We start from the raw sequence: 16,169 nt of genomic DNA, 5'->3' as shown, positions 1-16,169 counted from the left end.
ATAAATTCAAAAGGGGCTGACTGCAGTTTGCATTCTTGTAGGCTCCATTCTCCCCAGAATACTGTTTAAACTGGATGTGCCCATTGTATAGCCGAGACAGGTACACTTCTGATGGCCACAAACGCTTCAACAAATGATCAATTTCTTGTCTGATTGATCTCTGCAGATAGGAATAATCACTCTATAGTCAACAACCCATTCAATTGATATTACACATGGGGAAGTGTATTTCGATCAATAGTGAGAAGATTCAATTGCAAATTATTAATCTATTAATCGATCAAAATGCAATCAGAATTATGACCATAGTACCAAGTTTGTCGATCAATGCTGCATGATCAATAATTCTCTGCCCTGGCCAATTGACTCAGTTTGCTCAAGTCTGATTTTAAATTAATCAGAAAGGAAGTTATGGCCATTCAATCGTTTGACTGTTTAGTTATTTTGATTAATAGTAAAATTGAAGCATGTATGGCCACCATTAAGGAGCACCCAAAGAACTATATGGTTTACGCTTCAGTGTTTGCAGAACAATAAAACAAAAATCATTAATACATATTTGTAGTTAAAACACAGTCCTCTGTTTCATACGGAACATAAGGACTGCAGCAGCATAAATGCCATGTTTAGGTGCCAGGAGCTTAGATAATTAGTGTACAGCCTCAGGGGTCATTTAAGATTCGGGCTCCATTATGACATCACAACTCCTTTATCCATTTCAGAAGCTGAGGAACGTAATAGGTGATGATGATTTCTGCACCTGTAGAAGAGAAATGGAATATATAACCAATCAACAGCCAGAGCCTGCAACCCACACAAACCATGTACCAGTTCTTCCACTAAATCAGAGCAGCTCAGCACATACAGCATTAGAACAAAGAACCTACCTACAACATGCAAAGCAGGAGAGACCACCTACACTGGAGCCAAGATTCAAATTTATGCACATGAACCTAGTAGTTAGAGATAAAGTCCAGCAAACCATAGGTTTGTTATTTTTCTTTGCACAAAGAAGAGTATTTTTTTCTGGAATTACATTTCTGGTAACAGTTTGCTAACATCTTGGATACTAAGACCCGTTGGGGAAAAAAAAGAATGTAACACACTGGGTTAAGTAGCAAGTGGGGACATTATTGAAAACCTTTCAGCCAGGATAAGGTGGTATGAATTTGCCCTTACCCGCTCTGCGAAATCCAGTCATGGCCTCCAATACTGCCACCTTCAGGTCAAAAGCCCCAGCCTTTGCGCCGTGCCAAAGCATGGCGTATTCCCCAGATACATGATACACAGCAAGCGGGAGGTCAGGGTGCTGAAAATTATTGATGAAAAAAGTGACACAGAGCATGACATTACAGGTGAGGTAACATTTATAAGTTGACATGTTTGTGCTACTGCAGAAGGGCCCTGTGAGACAATGGGATACCTTATATTATTCAATCTCGTCCCATATTCAGCAACAAGCCAAAAAATGTTCATGCTGCCCATGCAGGACAAAGCAACAGGCTCACATTAAAGTGATTCTTAAGGTTGTAGTTTAAAGGATAAGTTCACCTTTTAACAAAAAATAAATGCACATTTTTTTGCAGGTTAAAAAAAAAAAAAGGAGTATTTATTAATTTTTGGTTCTGGAGATTCTAAACCATTGCACATACGATCAGCAGATCGCTGGTGCCATGCAAGCCTCCTGCAAACCTGTCAGTGTATCTGCGTGCCCCGTACATCGTATGGGCATGCAGATACAATCTGACAGGAAGATTCAATGAACTACCACAGTGCCATACAGTACCATGGTAGTTCATTGCAAACTACAAGCCGACAGCTGCAAAGGCTGCTGTGACTTGTAGTTTTTCATTCACAGAAGACTGACTGAGCGGCATGGCCAGGCGGAGCGTTTAAAAAAAAAAAAAATTGTGATGGCTAGTGGGGGAGGATATCCCTGCTGTCCCAGTGGGAAAATCGGGGGCTAGTCTGTTCGTAACATGTTACATCCTGAATATATTACAAAAGGTGAACTTAACTTTAAAAAAAAAAAAAAAAAAAACACACGTTATACTTGCCTGCTCTGTGCAAAACTATTGCACAGAGCAGGCAAGTATAAACATGGTTTTTTTTTGTTTGTTTTTTTAAAACATGTTATACTTGCCTGCACTGTGCAATAGTTTTTGTCCCCTGCCTGCAGTCCTGGCTCCTGCCCCCCGCTGAGTACCACCAATAGCAAGACTCAAGCAGGCTTGCTCCCAAGCTCCTCTAAATGGACATTGTCCATATACACACACACACACACACACACACACACACACACACACACAAACCGTGGTCCGACCCCAACCCCCCGCTCTCACCTTATTGGCTGTGAGTGACAGCAGCAGGAGCCAATGGCTCTTACTGCTGTGTGAGCCAGTGAGAAAAGAAAGATCGGGGAGAGCAGCTGCTCTCATGCACATAGATGCATTGGTATGGGGCTCAGGTAAGTATAAAGAAAGAGCTGGGGGAGGGGGGAGCTGCACCCAGAAGATTTAACTTAATGGATAGAATCCATTAAGGTAAAAAAACATTCTGCCTTTAAATCCACTTTAAGTTGGCCCTCCCCAGCAGTTTTTCCTCCCCCACACTTTGGTTCAGCCAGGAAATCCTTTTATAAGCTACTAGTCGCTGGAGCTGTAGTTTATACATACTAAAGCTATAGACCATGGGTCCTCAAACTACGGCCCTCCAGTCGTTTAGGAACTACAATTCCCATCATGCCTGGTCATGTCTGTGAATGTCAGAGTTTTACAATGCCTCATGGGATGTGTAGTTTCACAACAGCTGGAGGGCCGTAGTTTGAGGATCCCTGCTATAGACTCTCTGTGTGAGAGCACCGATTGGCCCCATGCTGTCACGTGGAGCAAATGACATGCCTGGAAGTAACACACTGTCTTCGGCTCCAAGCCCTAAACAAAGCAGAGCAGGAGTAAAGGAAAGGCGAGTATATTGTTGTTGGGAAGGGGAGGGGGGCAGGGGTGTTGCTTTGCCCTAAAGTCCAACTCCACCTAAAACCTTTTTTAAATTTCAAACTGAACAGGAAAGGATTACATGCTCCTCCTTACCTTGTCTTTCACTTCTCTCACCAGATCCAGATATGGCATTCCTGGCTTCACCATTAACATGTCTGCTCCTTCTCGTACATCGCGGTCCTGTGCAGACACATCACATAGCCTCATGCATCAATATAGCAGAAATGCTTACACTAATGTTTACAGAAAGCAATAAAGTACTATCTACTGTAAATTTTGAGAATCGTAAGAGATGAGAAAAGAGGTCATAGTAACATAAATGCACCAGATTGCAGGCTGACTGCATTTCTAAATGGATAGATAAAAAAGGAAGAATAGTAATAAAAAAACAACAATAATATAATTTAGTGATGCACCGAAATTTCGGCCGCCGAAACATATCGGCCGAAAATGCCCTTTTCGGCATTTTGCCGAAAGAGAAAAACATCCGATAATGGACCCGAAGATGGGGCGTGGCCTGGGTGGGGGCGGGGCTCCGCCCCCGCCCCTGGTGACGCTCATCATGGGGGGTGCATAGCACAGGAGAGCCGCCTCCGCCGCCTGTTTGATCACAGCGCCGGGAACATCACAGCTTTCATTTCAATAGCTGTGTGTTCCCAGCCGCGCGCCATCACACACAGCCCCTCCCCCTTGTCCGGATACTTAGATAGACAGATCATCCGCAGGATTGGACGGATGATCTGTCTATCAAAGTGCCCGGACAAGGGGGAGGGGCTGTGTGTGACGGCGCGCGGCCGGGAACACACAGCTATTGAAATGAAAGCTGTGATGTTCCCGGCGCTGTGATCAAACAGGCGATGGAGGCGGCTCTCTTCCCTGCACAGGCTACAGGCTGGCTGCAATGGGACACACTTGGCTGCAATGGGGGGCACACACTTGGCTGCAATGGGGGGCACACACTTGGCTGCAATGGGGGGCACACACTTGGCTGCAATGGGGGGCACACACTTGGCTGCAATGGGGGGCACACACTTGGCTGCAATGGGGGGCACACACTTGGCTGCAATGGGGGGCACACACTTGGCTGCAATGGGGGGCACACACTTGGCTGCAATGGGGGGCACACACTTGGCTGCAATGGGGGGCACACACTTGGCTGCAAAGGGGGGCACACACTTGGCTGCAAAGGGGGGCACACACTTGGCTGCAAAGGGGGGCACACACTTGGCTGCAAAGGGGGGCACACACTTGGCTGCAAAGGGGGGCACACACTTGGCTGCAAAGGGGGGCACACACTTGGCTGCAAAGGGGGGCACACACTTGGCTGCAAAGGGGGGCACACACTTGGCTGCAAAGGGGGGCACACACTTGGCTGCAAAATGGGGCACACACTTGGCTGCAAAATGGGGCACACACTTGGCTGCAAAATGGGGCACACACTTGGCTGCAAAATGGGGCACACACTTGGCTGCAAAATGGGGCACACACTTGGCTGCAAAATGGGGCACACACTTGGCTGCAAAATGGGGCACACACTTGGCTGCAAAATGGGACACTGGCACACTGGCTGCAATGGGACACTGGCACACTGGCTGCAATGGGACACTGGCTGCAATGGGGCACAGGCACACTGGCTGCAATGGGGGACACTGGCCTGCAATGGGGGATGCCTCCTGTACCACGTTCTCTGACCATCTTCTGTGCCATGTCCCCAGTCTGACCATCTCCTGTACCACGTCCCCAGTCTCTGACCATCTCCTGTACCACGTCCCCAGTCTCTGACCATCTCCTGTACCATGTCCCCAGTCTCTGACCATCTCCTGTACCGTGTCCCCAGTCTCTGACCATCTCCTGTACCGTGTCCCCAGTCTCTGACCATCTCCTGTACCGTGTCCCCAGTCTCTGACCACCTCCTGAACCATGCATGCAGTCTCTGACCACCTCCTGTACCATGCATGCAGTCTCTGACCACCTCCTGAACCATGCATGCAGTCTCTGACCACCTCCTGAACCATGCATGCAGTCTCAGACCACCTCCTGAACCATGCATGCAGTCTCAGACCACCTCCTGTACCATGTCCCCAGTCTCTGACCACCTCCTGTACCATGTCCCCAGTCTCTGACCACCTCCTGTACCATGTCCCCAGTCTCTGACCACCTCCTGTACCATGTCCCCAGTCTCTGACCACCTCCTGTACCATGTCCCCAGTCTCTGACCACCTCCTGTATAAAAATATTTTTTAAAAACAGTCATTTTCGGTATCGGTGCTGTTTCGGTATCGGTTTTCGGCCTAGTGTATTTTTCATTTTCGGTATCGGTTTCGGCACCAAAAAACCCATTCGGTGCATCCCTAATATAATTCCTTAGAAAGACATTCTATAAACTAGAAGGAGGAAAGCATTAAAGTGAAACTTGAAAGAAATAAAAGTTGCTATGGCTAACCCTCTCTGAAAACCCCAGTTATCTGGCTGTCAAGCTGATCTTGTGATCTTTAACAAGCCGAGATTATTGAACTGTCCAAAGCTACTCTATCAACATGACAGCCAGGCAACTAGCATCTTCCTACACAGAGGTCAGCAATAGCAGCCTTCACACTTTGGTCTAAAGTTCCCCTTAAAGCGGGAGTAAACCCGCTGACGTTTTTTTTTTTGACCTGCAAGGGAAAAGGCACTGCATACTATCTCATTATGAAATACTTTAGAACGAGGCCCCGACATCTGGCCCTATCCACACAGAGGGAGCTGACATGTTCCCTCGGCGTGTCTTCCGGGTATTGTGGCTCCGGCGCTGTGAGTGGCTGGAGCCGCAATATCGTCACTCCCGCGCATGCGCAATTTTTTTCCGGCAGGGTCCGACGTCTGCCGGACTTTCAGACGAGAATCCCCTGAGCGCATGCGCCGCTGCAGTCAGCGGCGCATTGCGAGGGCAATATAGGTTTAGGAGATATTTTTTTTACCTACAGGTAAGCCTCATTATATGCTTACCTGTAGATTAAACTTATAAAAAGGACTATACAACCGCTTTAAAGCAGAGTCCCACCCATTTAAAAGTCAGCAGCTACAAAAAGTATAGCTGCTGACTTTTAATAAACAGATACTGGCCTATCCCGCAGTCCAGCGATGCGGTCGCTCGAAGCCTCACTTCTCTCCCCCTCCTTTCTGCAGCGCTGGCATTGCAATCGTGGGCGACCGGCTGCGTCTTCACAGTCGGGTGCGCAATGCACCTTGTGAATGGCCAGGCAATCTTCTGGGACCTGTGACGTGTCCCAGAAGATTGCATGGGGGGGTGAACTCAGCTCAGTGCCACGAGAGGAAGCGGGAGCTGGGTACCTGTGAGAACTTAAAAAAAAAAAAGGACATGCCAAAAGTGGCACGTCAGGGGGGTCACAAGTACTTAAAGCGGAAGTTCCATTTTTGGGTGGAACTCCACTTTAAGTGTACATTTTTTTAAGGTTCACCACACATGTTACATCCACATTGAACTATATATTACAATGGCCTATCTAATGAGATACAAATGAACTGGATAGCTTAGGCAGGGCCTTATTATTACATAGCTTTAGTCAATTTATAGAGCTTTTTATAGTCATATTGTAATTTGTATGGTGGGATTAAAGTGGCACTTTAGTCAGAAAATAAAGTCTTGCTGGATCACTCCAGGCTGGTCCCTTTTGCAGGTATAGCCATGTAAAAATAAGTGTCTATACTGTTTCAAAATGCAGTAATACACTGTCTCTCTCTGTTCTGCACATGCTCAGTTGCTCTCTATTATTAGGCACTGTGCCGAATTTTAGAGACTGATCTGCTGACAGCCTAAAGATTTACTGCTGTTGAGGGGCTCTGGGCTTAAGAAAAATGGCAGCCTCCAACAAGAAGAAACAGAAGCAATGCTGGAGGCAATTTACAGCACACACTTATTTTGGTAACAGAATTGTTCATGTGGAATGTATGTTCCTTGCTAAATAACATTCTTTTTATCAAATTGTTATGGGTTAAAGTTCCATTTTAGGGTAGATAGAGACTGCGACAGCTGGACAGACATCAGTAGTTATAGTCAGACAGACTAGAAGAGTTCCTTGGTACAATCTAGCTTTCTATATTGTAACAGGGATGTGTGGTGTCTGCATTTTTTAGTTCAATTTTAAAAGGTTTGCTGAGACTGTGTAAACAGCATGTATGTAGGAAAATAGTTTACAGGAAATGGCAGTGTCTCCCAAAACAGGAATGTAGAATAGAATATGAAAAGTTCACTGCTTTGTCCTTACCACTGCTCTGCTGGCCAGTCCTCTTGCTCCAGGAGGCAGCTGGTAACATTTGCGATCACCAAAGGCAGGTTTGGACTGGGCTGCATCTCTGCAATAGGGAAATCAATTTAAAAATTTTTTACTTAGAGGACAGCTCCTCCATGTTTGTGTGATCCAGCTCCAGCTTTTGTTACATTCTCCATTATATAACGTAAAACTCCAACAGGGTTGGTGAGAACCCTTTCGTAACAGCCGCAGCACCAAGGACTCACAAATAGAGCCCCCCGAGACATATACAGTAAGAAGCCGTTTGGTAGATGCTAGAGAGTGAAACCACCTAACGCTGAATTTTAAGTGGACTGACCCTTTACAGTTAACCTACAAGAAAACAGGGAAATTCATAGGTTGGTTCTTTTTACCCACTGAAGGGTTTAACCGCTTAAGGACCGACCCACATACATATACTGCGACCCTTCAGCGCAAAATCCCATACCCATACGCGATTTCTCTTTCTCCGGGTTCTGGGCGCGCACACGCCGCTGGAGACCCACCTCTGCTGTGTTTGGACACAGCGGGAGTCAATCAGTGGGTCCGGTGGTACAGATGTTAGCCAGAACCCACTGATCGTTCCCCAGGCAGACAGAGCGGTGGTCTGACTATGTAAACAAGGCAGATTCCTGTTCTGTTAGAGGGAATGATGGAGATGACAAGCAGGAACACAGATCTGTCTTCACCCAGTCAAAGCATCCCCCACACAGTTAGAAAGCACTCCCAGGGAACACATTTAACCCCCCTTGATCGCCCCCATTAACCCTTTCCCTGCCAGTGTCATTAGTACAGTGACAGTGTTTTTTTTTTTAGCACTGATCACTTTATTGGTGTCACTGGTCCCCAAAAAGTGTCAGTTAGGTGTCCAATTTGTCCGCTGCAAATGTTGCAGTCCCGTAAAAAAAAAAAAAAAAAGAAGGATGATCAGTGCCATTACTAGTAAAGATGATAATAAAAATAAAATTAAAACAAAATATGGTTGTTTTTTTTTTTTCAAAACTGTCAGTTTTTTTTGTTTATATCGGAAAAAAATAAAAACCACAGAGGTGATCAAATACCACCAAAAGAAAGCTCTATTTGTGGGTGAAAAAAATGTATTTGGGTACATCCTCGCACGACCACGCAATTGTCAGTTAAAGCAATGCAGTTCCGTATCGCAAAAGATGGTCTGGTCAAGAAGGGGGAAGGGGTAAACCTTCCGGGGCTGAAGTGGTTAAAGCTCTGGGCAGCCACTTTTGTGATTTACATACCTCTGCCACACTGGCGAAGCCTAGAAGATCACTCTGCTACTTCTTTAATCACCTCCCTGGTCACTGGATATCAATGATGATGCCAACTCATTGTCCAAGGAGCAGTCTAGAGGCAGAAGTAACACAAGGAGCCGAACTCCTGAAATGAGAGTGTATTGTACCCCTGCCTCGCTATGCAGTGACACAGAAGTTGTGTAAATCACAAGACCATCTGAACTGAACTACAGATCTTTAGTGAACTTATAAGAAATGTATGTAAACTATGCATTTAGCCATTTGCCTAGAAGTTTTGCTTGGAAATCCAGGAAACAATAAGAAATACCTTTTTTTCTGAAATTAGGATAGTGTTGTTCAGCATTATGTGGATTTGATGCAATACGGTGTACACAAGCATATAAACAAGCATGCAGGAAATATTTTAAATAAATATAAATAACAGATCTAAAAGGAACAGAACATTTTTTTCCCAAATGGGATTCTATAAACAGCCAGTTACACAACGATCAGGCTAAGTCTAAAGTCCATTTATTTTACACAAATCATTAACCCATTCTCGATGGAGAAATCAGGTTTTCCATGCATAGTTTGCAATTATATACTGTATGTATATAGTAGCGGTTAATATTTAGTCGCTAGATATGCTTTGCTTCTTGCTTATTAATACTGCACAACAACAGAATTGTACTGCTCCTCTCAGGGCGTATCTTTGAAGTGTGCTCAGAATGACCAAAAACAGAGCAATGTTTAGGTGTCACTGCGTTTATCATATCAGTCATTCAGCAATTGTGACAGCTACAGATGTCTTACAGTTAGTCCTTAAAGAATGTGCAGATCTGTGTACAATTATGACAACCTAAAATACCAAAACTTAAAATCAGATCAAATCACAACAAAAATTATAAACTATTTTCATATTTCTGGATTTAGTAACACACCATCCCATTTTTTATGAACTCTCAGACAAGCTTTATAATTCAGCACTTTGAACAGATGTAAAGAAAAGAGTGTAGCAGATAGACAGGTACAACTTATGTAGGAGGATTTGTGTCATCTCTATGTATCACCTGAGGCCAGTCACTTTCAATTATTTCCTTAATTTTTGATTATTTATATGTATTTATCCTCTGTCAGAGCAAAAGCTGCAGTCCATGTAAAGGCTGTCCCATCTCCTGCTTCAGAATCAATAAAGAATGCTTATGTGATGTTAGCATTCCATGTAAGAAGGTTTTTTGTTAACTGACATTTTTATCCTCTACAGCAGCACTTAAAATGTCAGTTATAAGCGTTGAGTTCAAGCAGAAGAAGACAAGGGTCTTTGCAGCCTGACAAATAAAATGAAATTTCTGCTCTGACAGGGACAGAATACAAGTGAATAACAGTACATACAGTTATCCCTTAAAGAGGCTGACGTAACAACTTAGGAGGAGTGGAGATTCAGTTATTTATTTTTTAAAGAAATGCCGATTTTTGATTGGTTCACCTTAAACCAGAAAAAAAAAATGGCTGGCAGAAAGTTGTGAAATGTTAGATATGGAGCCAGTCTTACCTGAATGGGCCATAAAAGCAGGAGGCAAATTTAGCACTGTAACTCAGGACTGAAACCTGAAAAAAAAAAAAAAAAAATCCCAAAAGAACATTAACCTCATCAATAACTATAGCATACAAAAGGTATATTCTATCAGGTTCTCACTTCCAGACTAGTATGGAAGCGTGCTAAGTTCAACACACTTGCCCAGGATGGAAGTGATTACCTGTGGCCAATCCTGACACATGCTTGACATATCATAACACTGGAACACAACAGCAGCAATAAACATGGGGATGTCATCATCTCAATTCTATGGAACATTATAACATGGTGATAAGCTTTGATGAAGGGGATACATGTTTTTTACAAAAAAAATGTATAGCACTTTAAAGAGGCATAAATATATGGGGAGCAAAAAAACTCAAACTGCTGCAGGTATGAAGGTACAGGCACCTAGAGGTGCACATTACTGCAGCAGCCCCCAAAACCTTCCTATCACAGCTGAATCCTGGGCTGTTTAGACAGGCAAAGTTACAAAAGTTGCTGGTAGTGTCAGAACTTTACTGGCAAGCCCTGGCCCCCGTGTATTACTATTGGACCTTCCCTGGCCAATATGAATGTGCAGGGAGAGGCCTGTAAGCTTTGACACAATTAGGAATTGACAAAACCTTGTCTGGGACTCAGACATGATGAGAGGGTTTGCAGCAGTTTGGGTTTTTGTTTCCCCAAGACTCTTTTTGGTAAAAATTTCAGCCAAAGCTTATTTTTTTTTTTTTTTTTGACTTTGAAAAGATTAGGGAAGGGTTAGGATATAGGTGCATGCACTTCAGATCTGCAGCATTTATTTATCCCAATAACAGGGTCTAATAATAAATATAGTTTGATCCCCAGCCGGTGATTGGACAAAGAAAGAGAAGCAGCAGACCAATGATATCATCCTTCTGCTCATTGTGCTTTTTCCTTCCTGTTCCTCACCATCACATGTGGTTCTATGCAGAAGATTACAGACACTGGATAGTGAGACATATTTAAGTATTTATGCTAGTTCTATGTACGCAGCTTTTTAAATTACAGTAATCCATAAAGTCGATTATATTGGCTTTTTCGTACCTGGTTGGAATTCAGTCTTTAATATTTATTAATTATTGTACTTCTAGATGTCCAAAAAATGTGTACATCTTAAAGTCCAAATAATAATAAAAAAAATCTCCAAATTCGGGTATATCCAAGTGTGACATCAAATAATGATGTAATCCTTCTTATTACTAACACTGCATCAAGTGACTTATCGTTCACCGCTTATGATCGATATCACTCAGCGATGTGTAGTGGGCTGGTGTTAATAGACCAGCGGACAGGCAATTCCCTCTGCAGGGTGCAATAGTCTCCGCACTGCTCCACTCTTAGGTCTCAATATCGATGACGTGGTCAGCAGGCAGGTGTGCTTTGCTTTTATTTATTTGGATTTTTAAATATACACATTTGTTGGACACATAGAAGTACAATAATTGTTGTCAGAACATTCCACAGATATTTTTGGTTTTTCATTTTTTTGAAGATTTTTCCACACGTGGGTTTTATTTATTAGTTTGGTTTTTGGGTTATATTTTGTAGTACACTAGGTTTCATACATTTTGTTATTGAATTCCACATGCGGTTATCACTGCAGGATCATTCACATTGGGTTCCAGTATATAGAGATATTTTTGCTATACAATTGAGATGATCACATTGATTGATTATTTAACATACACCTGAACATAGTGCTGTCTTTTTCACTTTTAGATTTTGATTGAGGTCCCTCCATTAGATAGCAGCTGAACAGGATTAAAATTAGTACCATTTTGGTGCAGTCAACTCTAATTTTCATTTTCAGTCTTGAATATTTACCACACAGATACAGTATAAAACACAATTTTCATAAGCTTATAGCATATGAAATAAACATCTCACCTTGTTTCCTAGACCATTGGATATCAAAGCCTTCTTAATTGCACCAATCCGGCCATCCATCATATCAGAGGGGGCCACAATGTGACATCCTGCCAAAAAACACAACACAGCGGGCATTACCAAAGAAGATCTCACCAGGGTTTTAAGAATTAAGCTGGCCATACACATTTAGAAGGAAGCAGCAGAGATTTGAAACATTAAGGCCCCTTTCACACGGGTGGTCCAATCAGGTCTACCCATCAGTTTTTCAGGCGGACCTTATCGGACACTCTTTTCACCTCTATGGGGCAGCAGATGTCAGCGGTGACATGTCCGCTGACACCTGCTGCTGTCCGATCCAATCCTGTCTGTGAAATCCAGACGGATGGAGACCCTATTTTCCATCCGTCTGGTGGATCGGATGAAAATAGACATGCGGTCTGTTTTCATCTGATCTCCCAATAGAGGAGAGCGGGGCTCTAACAGATCAGTCTCAGCACAGTGAGCGGAGACAGACCTGTCATCCACCCGCTCAGTGGAGATCAACAAATTGATCCCCCTGAATAAAATGGAGTCCGCCAGTCGGAACGCCCATGTGAGAGGACCCCAATGGGCAGGCTGAGTGTACCAAGTTGAATGATCAACTTGGGTACAACCAGCCTGCCAGATTCTCTTGCGATTATCGCTAGCCATAATCACAGTCGTCTCCCAGCGTGGGCAGCTTCCCCGCCAGGGGAAGACAATTGCTGATTCCACTGTCAACACTGTCTGTGTTGATGGGAAAATCATGCAGATTTCTTTCCTGCAACCCATGGTTGCAGGAAAGAAATTTGCACTGTGTATAGCTGGCCTTACAGAAAGATGGTGATTATGGACCAGCAGATCAATGAGATGCTTTCATTTCCTAATTGATATGAGCAACAAAACTTTTTGGTTTATTCGAAGTTCCTCCAATACTAACATTTCAGTCTGGGGTGAGCATGGCTTGCAATAATTGTCTCCAGTATATAAGTGATGGGAATTTCAAAACTACCTTTCCCTCGCTTAACAGATTTCCTCTTATTTCCTGTTGTGTCTTTGGGACAAGAAGTAAAATCTCCCCAACAAGACACAGACCAAAAAAATAAAAACCTTATCCATTTCAAAACAAAAAACACAAACATTTTGTCTAATATATGTTAAAGATTATCTACATAGATCAAATCTAATAATTCATAGAGAATACCAGCCATCCCCAATTTGAATTTCCAAAATTCTCCATATGTGATAATATACATTTGACTTATTGAGCAGAATCTGAGGAATAATGTACCTGCACGAGCGTAAGCCAGAGCCACTTCCGCCAGCCGAGTACAGCTTGCCTCATTCTGGATGCTGCCATCTTCCCGCAGGATTCCTGCCATACAATTGCAAAAGTGTGTATTTCAGTGGAGTGCAGACTTGTGGCAATGGTGACATGCGACTCAAAATATAAATATTAATGATTGGCCCACTGTGCAGTTCCTGAATACTTACCGCAGTGCCCATGGGAGGTGTACGGACACAAACACACATCACAGGCAATCAGCAAGTCTGGAAAGAGAGAGCGAATCTTCCGGATGGCCAATATGGCAGGAGTGTCATCGGAGTCTGCTGCTGAGCCCCGTTCATCCTATATACATACAAAGACACTGGTCAGTACAATTTCTTCCACCAACAGAAGGTGCACATAAAGCCTAAATCCAGCCAATTTTTTTTCTTCAAATTGCCGTCAGGATTTTATTTCTGCTTGTGACCCCAATGATGAGGTTTACTCACACTTCCGATCCCTGCTCTACCTGGACAAGAAATGAGGGAAGTGGATTGCACAGGAGGAGGAAGAAGGAAGAAGAAGAAAAGATGTTTTTTTTTTTTTTTTTTGCTTATTCTAAACATAAAAAGTCTTCACATTTTTTCTACCTTTGCAACTCTGGTGGGGACACCAAAGATCAGGATGCACTTCAGGCCATCTTCCACCAGGGGGCGCAGCATGGCTTCCAATTTGTTCACTCCATACCTGCAGTTGGCACAGGACAACAGTCACATTCAGCCCTACTGAAACCACAGCATGAGCCATAGAACTCCACTAAACATTATATTCTGTTTTTAGGAATGTACATTGGTTTTATGCTAGAGATGCACTGAAATTTCAGTCACCGAAACATGAAAATGGTGTTATTGGTAGAATGCCAATAAGAGAAAAGGTGCAGATAATGGCAGCGATTTTACCGCAAATTAGTGGCAATTTTACTGTGAATTCACAGCGATTTTGGCCCAATTTCACCATGATTACTGTGCTTGTGGTGCGTTTTTCATAGGTATGTGACTCAAAAACTGCATCAAAACGTAACATGATGCCTTCCTGCCGCATTTTCAATACATTTGAACATGGAGATGCATTTATTTTAACTGACCAAAAATGCATGAAGCTGGATTTTTTTAACACCGCAACGGAGGTGAAATGGACTAGTGTGAAGACATACATAGAATTTAAAGGGATAAAGTTTTCTTGAGCTTTTCTTGCGCTAAAAAAGTGCCGTTAATGGCCGACAAATTAATATTCATTAAAATTGTTGATATTAAAACATTGAATATAATACAATTGTATAAAAAATATATATTGTGCATTCTGCATTTTCAGTCACAAAATTTCCATTCGGTGCACCTCTAGTTTATACAGCTCAAGCCGCTGTCTCGGGTCCTCAGTGGATAGATTGAGACATTGGTTCCCACTGCTGTCAATCAAATCCAGTGACATGGAGGCTGAGTTCTGCCGTCTGTGTCAATAGACACAGCAGCAGGACTCGGGAGCATGCCTGCATGAGTACCCCCATGAAAAGTGGCTCTCCGTGGGGACACTCAATGCATGGAGAAGCCAGGAGCGCCACTAAGGGACATGTTTGTTATTAAAAAAAACAAAAAAACAAATGCGAACCCTTACAACCCCTTTAAAGTGGTTGTAAACCCTTACAAACCACTTTGACCTACAGGTAACCCTAAATTAAGGCTTAAGTCTTACCTGTAGGTCCAAGGAATATCTCCTAAACCTACACTGTTTAGGAGATATTTACTAAAAGACAGGCACTGCTGTCTATGGCGCTTGCGCCGTAGACAGTGGCGCGCAGGCGCACTATCGCCTTTAGCAGCATGCCACTGCTAACGGCAATATGCCATTAGTGGCGGCTCTCGTGCGCATGTGCGGGAGTGACGTCATCTCTGCTCCGGCGCTGTGAGTGGCCGGAGCATGGAGATGGATGCTCAGTACTACAGGGGACAGCGGTGACATCGCTGGCTCCTGTGTCAGGTAAGTGACACATAATGGGCTACTATGCATTATGCTTTACCTTTGCAGGGAGACAAAGAAGAAGAAAACCCATCAGGGTTTACTTCCTCTTTAAGTCTGGAAAAAAATAAAAATATATTGTTAATGACTATTATGTAGTTCTCCATCCAGCCAGCAGATAGAGCTCTAGTCTAATTTTTACATGCTGTACAGTTCCTCATGAGCACAGTGTTATGAAAAGTGTATTGTCTTTAATAGATACAGCTGAATGAGACAAACCACTTATTGGACGCTGGCCTGCTGAAAAAAAAAAAAAAAAAAATACCGGGGATGGATAGAAGGAAAAAAAAAACAAACAAAAAATAAATAAATAAAAAACACAAAAACACACACAGTACAAAAACTTGGAAACCTATAAAATAAATAAGAAATAATGAAATAAAAAACTGACTCAAAACCAAATATACTCACCCCCCCCCCCCCCCCCCCCTTAAAAATTGGGCATTTGTACAAAAGCCTTATTCAAATTCTTAATTGAACATTTTTAAATATTATATTTCATTAGTAATTAAAAACAAGTTACATTTGTGTATGGCCACACACCTTCCACAGCAGGTCATAAGTCAGCATTAAATCTGCTCAACCAGGCATTAGGTAGCTTCCCCCTATCTTGCTCTACATAAGCAGCTGCACAGGGGGCAGAATATAAAAAAATAAAAATAAAATAGAAAGATGTGTGCGTGTGATTCTATATATATATATATATATATATATATATATATATATATATATATATATATATATATATATATATATATATATATATATATATTATATAGAATCACACACACACACACACACACACACACA

At 42.9% G+C, this 16,169-nt stretch overlaps 1 protein-coding gene across 1 annotated transcript in view; it reads right to left on the bottom strand.

Annotated features, from left to right (window-relative positions):
* Positions 1–558: 558 nt before the first annotated feature.
* ALAD (aminolevulinate dehydratase) overlaps positions 559–16,169 on the bottom strand; it is a 38,620-nt gene continuing 23,009 nt past the window's right edge. The window contains exons 4-12 of the mRNA XM_077474991.1: positions 13,937–14,033; positions 13,514–13,649; positions 13,311–13,394; positions 12,020–12,108; positions 10,085–10,140; positions 7,262–7,349; positions 3,090–3,176; positions 1,180–1,309; positions 559–760 (exon numbers count right to left, since the gene is read on the bottom strand). Of these exons, the coding sequence (XP_077331117.1) occupies positions 699–760; positions 1,180–1,309; positions 3,090–3,176; positions 7,262–7,349; positions 10,085–10,140; positions 12,020–12,108; positions 13,311–13,394; positions 13,514–13,649; positions 13,937–14,033 (829 nt within the window). The 3' untranslated portion in view covers positions 559–698. The remainder of the gene's footprint in view (positions 761–1,179; positions 1,310–3,089; positions 3,177–7,261; positions 7,350–10,084; positions 10,141–12,019; positions 12,109–13,310; positions 13,395–13,513; positions 13,650–13,936; positions 14,034–16,169) is intronic.

The sequence above is a fragment of the Lithobates pipiens genome, unplaced genomic scaffold, assembly GCF_037356315.1.
Source record: "Lithobates pipiens isolate NorthernLeopardFrog02 unplaced genomic scaffold, aLitPip1_a1.2 Scaffold_1, whole genome shotgun sequence".
NCBI lineage: Eukaryota > Metazoa > Chordata > Amphibia > Anura > Ranidae > Lithobates > Lithobates pipiens.
The sequence above is the reverse complement of the archived record's forward strand: the minus strand, read 5'-3'. Positions and strand labels throughout refer to the sequence as shown.